The sequence below is a fragment of the Emys orbicularis genome, chromosome 11 (genome assembly GCF_028017835.1).
Source record: "Emys orbicularis isolate rEmyOrb1 chromosome 11, rEmyOrb1.hap1, whole genome shotgun sequence".
NCBI classification, from domain to species: Eukaryota; Metazoa; Chordata; order Testudines; family Emydidae; genus Emys; species Emys orbicularis.
In genome coordinates, this window is record NC_088693.1 from 47,252,344 (window position 1) to 47,259,129 (window position 6,786).

Here is a 6,786-nt window from a genome sequence, read left to right on the forward strand (position 1 = left end):
CACATCCAAATTCAGAATTAAGATTGGTCCCAATATCGAGAAGGGTTGGGACCACTGTGCAGACAATCGCGATCCTGCAGAAATCCACTCCTGGTACAGACCAGACATAAAACAGATGGTCCACTAGCAACACACTAGCAATGTCTTACTCCAACATACACCACTTTACCAACCACTCTTCATACTAGCCACGCCCTGTGCTCTCACCATAGGGGGGAGTGAACCATTCACCAGGTACTCTTCCATACTTCATTTTATTCTTGTCCCCAAAACACTGTTGCTAATCAGACTCCTGTGGGCAGTAGTGAAACCAATGAGAATCACGTTAGTTTAACTCTGCTGCTGGAGAGAACTATGAACAGAGGAAGATAGATCCTTTCAGTGCCACAGGATTGGAGGGAGTAGAGTAGCAGACACGGTGTCTTGGCAGCAGAGAAGGGGAAGAATAGGGTAGTGCAGGGGTTCTCAAACTGGGGGTCGCGAGGTTATTACACGTGGGGTCGTGAGCTGTCAGCCTCCACCCCAAACTCTGCTTTGCCTCCAGCATTTATGTGGTGTTAAATATATTAAAAAGTGTTTTTCATTTATAAGGGGGGGGGGTCGCACTTAGAGGCTTGCTTTGTGAAAGGGGTCACCAGTACAAAAGTTACAGAACCACTGGGGTAGTGGATCCCACAACCACTGCTTGTGTGCAAAATCATTTAAGAGCATTAAGATTTCCAGATAACAAATCAATTAAACTGTTCATTCACACACAGTATTCAAAAAAATAAGAACATTAGCAAGAAAGATGAATGATAATCAAGTTTTGTGTAAAGCACATGCTGTGTATTACATCTAAAAAACACTAAAGAACCTGTGACCTTCTTCATTTATTAAAGTTTGTGCTATTCAAGATAGACAATATCAGCTCAAGTTGTTAAATTCAATGAATTCCAAACTGCTATTTCAAAAAACAATGTAACGGCAGGAAGTTTCTGCAGACAGGAACTGAAGAGCAATCAACAATTTTAGGCAGAAAAAAGGACAGAGTTCAATGACATAAAAACTGAGATGTTTACATGCAAAGATGAAGTACAAACTCAGGTTTTAACCATTCTTGATGACTTCTAAAATTACTTTGGAGCGAATATTTTGTTTAGTGCACTTAAACAGGCAAGGAACTTCTTAACCATCTTTTAAACATCCTTATTCTCTAAACAATGATTACAGCAATTTCTCAGTCAGTCTTATCACTTGATCTACTATCACTTCCTCTTATAAAAACCATCTTAACCATTTCCTTTAACCGCAGTACCACATATTGACTAGTAACTTCTAGTAATTTGAATTTCCAATTCTCCTCTTGAATACTTAAAGGGAGTTTCAAAACTAAAAACACTAAGATTCTTTCCTCCTGCAGAGTTCTCTGAAAATTCAGCAAGTTTCAGCTTGGTTTCAGACACAGTCTCATCTTTGAGGAGAGGTTTGTAGTCACAAAGAGCTCAGGGCATGTGCACTTCAAGTCCAAGATTCATGGGAAACTCTAGGTCCAACCCTATAGAAGCCCAACTCCTCAGCTCAGTGCCGGAAGCCCCCCACGCCACACCACAGCTCACTCAGACACCATGTTGCCATTGCCATTCAGTTACCACAGTGATGAATGCTGTTTAAAATAAAAATTAAAAAAACAACAACAATTAGGTAGAAAAACAAACAGCTACATGAACTCCCACACAGATTTCTATCTGGGACTCTACCAGCTTTGCAGTGGAGTACGCAACATAGAGCTGAACTACCTACATACTCCTAAACCATCTAATGTGTGAACACGGGATATCTGCAGGCATGACTGGAGTCCTGTCCTCCCTAAAGGTGCATCAACACTGGGAATTTTGGACACAATGGACAGTTAAGCACTTTTACCATCATGTCATCTGGAGCAGATGAAGGGCGAGCCTTGAAGGGCAAGCATCATATCCCCAAAAGGCCAAGCAGACCCAGTCCCAGTGAGTCACTGTTGGGGACTAAAGCCAGACCTACCCTTAACACTTTTTCCTGCATAAATATGTCAGTTTCAGGTTGAAATTTTTTTTTTTATAAGACAACATATGTATATGGGCAAAAGCTTTGACTTAACACAGACAGTTATAGTAGCAAAAAAAGTGCTTTTACCCGTATAATGTATTTCACTTGCCAAACCAGCATAAAATATACTGTCAAAAGATTATTGCCAGTATAATTGTGTCTACACTAGGAGGATTTTGCCAGTATACCTATACCTGCAAGCTTTTAGACTTCATAGAAGTGTAGATAAGAAAGATTTAATAAGTATCTTGAAGTCATTTCCCCTGAATACAAGGTATCTCTGTTTTACTATAACTTTATATTGTTATATTTATACTGCTATTAAATTGAAACATCAGAGAGAACACCCTGGTCACTTCCCAGTATACAAAACTGCAAGCTAAGAGCAATATATATATATGCCTTGTCTGCACAAGAACTTTTACTTGCTTAGACTGACTTAGTTAAAACAGTGAAAATCTGCTCCTAAATTGACAAACTAAATAAGTCCTAAATAAGCATGTCCAACACAGCCTTTTTGCACTAGTTTAACTAAATCAGCTTCAGCAAAATTGATATGTCTGCATGTAGACATGCCCTTATTCTCACATTACAAAACTATTAAAAAGCTACTGTGGCACATTGTTAAATTTTAATGTACTCAATGTAACTTCTAAAGTAAAAATGCTTCCTATAATGTAGAAGCTATCTGACAAGAAGTGTGTTGCAACTCAGTTCAGGAATCACTCAGTTCAGTCACTCAATACTTGGTGATCTGTGGTTTAAATTAAATAAATTTTTTAAATTCTTTTTTCACGTATCAAACCTGAAGAATTTTTAAAATAACAAATGCAAAATCTGAGTGTGCAGAATTACAAACTCATAGAATAGCTTGGGGGAATGTAAGGCCTCACTCCTGCACACATTTGCACATCCTCAGAATATAAAGACTACATCAAACAAAGTGCAATCAAACTATGCCTTCTAGAATACACTAATTAGATAAAGCAGAATAAAATAGGAGACTTAGTAAAATCTTAGTTAACCAAAACTCACCCTTTCAATTGGATTCATTAGAAACCTGAAGTTCTACCTAGTGTCGGTATGTCGTTGTTGAAGAAATTAAGCTAACAAAAAATTTGGAATAAGTCAACAAGAACTCAATACATCTAATAGCTGACTAAAAAGGGTCACTAAACAACAGTCTATAAACACAAAAAACCTTGCTTCAAAACTAAACAAGGTAGAACTAAACTTGAGAAACCTTTCCGAAGAGGGAGTGGCAATTTTTCCCTACATGATAAATCATAACATATGTTAACTTCCTGCACCTCTGAACTATCTTCCTTTATAAAAAACACTATCTTCTTTCCTTTATTTTTCTAATAAAAGTAAAACCAACGTGGAGACTAGCTGTTACTAGTCTTTTAGCACCGAGAACTCAAAACATCTGTTACAACTGAAACCAGCAGCAATCTTTCTAAACAACCACCTGACCTGCCTCAAACTTGTTGAGATTAAAGTGTATTACTTTTAATGAGATCTTTTCTCTTAGGTAGCCGGGAACCTTTGGCAGGTTGGGCTGGGAAGCTGACCCATACTCTCCCTGGTGTCATGACTCACAAGCAAAAAAAACCCTGAGGGGAAATGCCTGCTTTACACCCTGTTGGGCTCTTCCCAAGAAGTGCCGTGGTCAGACGGGAGACAATCATTTCATTTCACGGTGCGGGCGGCTCGCTGCCAGCTTCCCTTGGGATTGTGGGTGGTCTCGCAAACCTGGCCGCCCTTTGCACCTCCTAGAGGAGAAACACCCACTCCTGGACTCCACAGTTCTGTCCGATCGGCCTCCATCCTGGCGGCGGCCCCGGGGAGCGGAGGGGTCCCTCCCCGCGGCGATCTCACCCCAATACCGAGGCCGACGCCAGACGGGAAGTTTTCCCATCGCGGCTCCGCTTCCCTCGCAGGAAGCCCCGACCCCGCAGCCCCCGCCCAGCGCCGCAGCCGCGGGCCGAGCCTGTGCGGAGACCGGAGCTCTCGCAGCTCTGGAGAGCTCCATTGGAGAGCGGCTGCGCCCCGGGCCCCGCAGCTAGGCCGCGGCGGAGCCGCCAGGGTCCCGCTGCAGGAGCAGCGGCGGCCGGATCAGGCGCAGGAGGGAGGCGGCGGGGGCCGCCAGGGCCCAGGAATGATCGCAGCGGCTGTGATTCCGTCCGCCCGCCCGGCTCCCCGCGCCGTCCCGCCCCCGCCGCGGGGCCCCCGCACCTTCTTGATGTTGTAGAGCCGGGTGAGCATGCCGATGCCCCGGTCGTTGAGGATGGTCAGCTTCTCCGCCAGCTTCTGCTGACTGGGCTGCAGCACCGAGCGCGACATCCTGCTGCTACCGCCGCCGCCCCGCGCTCCCGGCCCAGGCTCCGCCGCCACCTCCCTGCCAAGCCCCGCTCACAGCGCCTCCATCGCCCGCCGGCCCCCGCGCTGCCCCTCCGCCCGGCCTCGCTCCCAGGCTCCGCTAGGTGTGGTGGCGGCGGCGGTGCTGCCCACAGCCAGGCCGGGCTCTGCCTCCGCATCACATGACGCGCCTCTCTCTGCCGCCCCCTGTGGCCACCACTGGGAGACGCGGCCGCCTGGACAGGGCGGGATTGGCTGGTCTCGCTTGGCCGGAGCCCTGCTCCAAGGTCCCCGTCCAGCCCAGCACTTGACGGGCCGGATTAACTTTTTGTGGGTCAGGCTCCAAACATATCTCTGGGCCCCCCGGGGAATGATTGTAAAAGACATGAGAGCTACACAGCAGGAGTTGTCTTTGACACAGCACACATCTGCACAGGTTTTATTTACAGGTTTAAATTGCAGGTGGAGGTGGCTGTCATTAGGGTAGCAGCAATGGTAGCCCTAGGGCAAAAAGAATACTCACAAGTGTACATAAAATACATTGCTAATCCTTCGCTCCAAGCCAGTGTTGCCCACAGGGATTGAAATTAGGGGAGCGGGGTGTTCAAAAATACTGGGGGGAGGATCAATGAGGGGTGAGACCATTAGGGCGAAGGTGGGCTGTATGGTACCATAGTAAAAACTGAAAAATGTTTCACAACCATTTTATTAGATTTAACTCATGTTTTTAAATCATCACACAAATTAAAGTTGGTTACACAAGCCTACTATGACGCACTATATGTACATCCTTCTTGGTTTCTTGTAATTTTGCACAACGCTGTTAATGAACTTCTCAAATGCAATGCATTCATTTTTGGTGGCTTCTCATGTGTCCAGTACTTCCAGTCCTTCATGATATGCTCATGATCATGCAGAAGGCGACTCCTTTCAGAACCCAAAATTCTATTCAATGAGGAAAAAGAACGCTCAACTGTAGCTGTTGTGAGTGGGACTAGAAAGAAATGAATTCCTACTTCTTTCATCCCAGGAAACAGCACAAAAATTGGGTCGAACCACTAGTGATGATAAAGAAGTCGAAGTCAAATCTTAATTTGTTCATCGTATGGTATTCCTTTTTGTGTTCAAATTCTCTATTTTGTCCTGATCACACAGCAGCCTAATGCCTCACTCCACTCAACTCGGCGTTTTATAAAACAGCCATCTGTAAAAGCTATGTAGAGATTGATAGAATTCAGAAGTTGCTGTTGTAGAGATATAAGAATCAAGTCTGTGTACTTTACTTTTTCAGCTGGCTTAAACACTTCTTGTCCTCTTCATTTAAGGAGTCAATGATGCCTAGATGGCATTGTTTAATGACCCAAGTGGTTTCAACAGTAGACTTACAAGAGATAATGGTGATTGTTTTCTGTAAACTTAGTAGCAAAAGTAGTCCAACATCCTCACTACTTAGATCCCTCCCATCTCGGTAGATACTTTCCAAAGCCAATAATAATGGTTGCAGTAATTTTAAGACAACAGCCAAGGATCGCTCATGAGAAAGCCGTCGGGTTTTCCCAGGTTGAACTAATTTGAACTTCAGACACAGTGTACCTTCTATATTTTACAAGACGTTCAGTCCTTTTGGACTCTTGCTGAAAAAAGAGTATAATGAAGACGTTAAATTTATAGCTTTTAAAATCCCTTCTGAAGATTCTGCAGCTCGTACTAGTGCTAGTTGGAGTAGATGGCCTCTGCAGTGTGTATAGAAGACTTTAGAGTTACACTTTTCTCTGAGCAAAGCTTGTACTCCACTTTGTCCTCCAGAGAAGTTTGCAGCTCCATCAAATGCACAAGCAACCATCTCTTTGGGGTCCAATTCACAAACATTTAACTTTTCTAAGACATGGATTGTCAGAGATGCAGCTGATGTGTCTTCTATAAACTGAACATCTAGAAAGTCATCTACTAGCCTACCACTGACATCAAGATAACGTACACAGTGACTTAATACTAGACACCCATTTACATTGGTTCATTCATCAGCCATATATGCACATTTTCTGAATGCGGTGAGAGAGTTCTTCAGTTTTTCAACTGCTGAGTCTTTCACTGTTGCATTGCATGCTTCTAAGCAGTCAGTTGAGTGTCTTGCAGAAAGATAGTGAGCATTTGCTGATCTTGGTCTGAACCAGTGTCCAACTTCAGGATTAACAAATGATAATGCACTTTACATTGGCCTCCAGTTTGTAGTGTATGGTATCTCTTGCTTAAAGAGAAAGTATGATGTGACAACCATGTTTGTTTGAATAAACTGTCTTATGTCTCCAGCATTTTTAACAGCCTCTGCTTGCCAGAAGCTGGGAGTGGACGACAGAG

General features: G+C 44.0%; 1 protein-coding gene across 2 annotated transcripts in view; it reads right to left on the reverse strand.

The window, feature by feature from the left end:
• The window catches only part of NCKAP1 (NCK associated protein 1), a 107,345-nt gene extending 102,932 nt beyond the window's left edge, over positions 1-4,413 (reverse strand). For both annotated transcript variants that reach the window (XM_065413201.1, XM_065413202.1), the window contains exon 1: positions 4,306-4,413. In XM_065413201.1, the coding sequence (XP_065269273.1) occupies positions 4,306-4,413 (108 nt within the window). The remainder of the gene's footprint in view (positions 1-4,305) is intronic.
• Between the last annotated feature and the right edge of the window lie 2,373 nt (positions 4,414-6,786).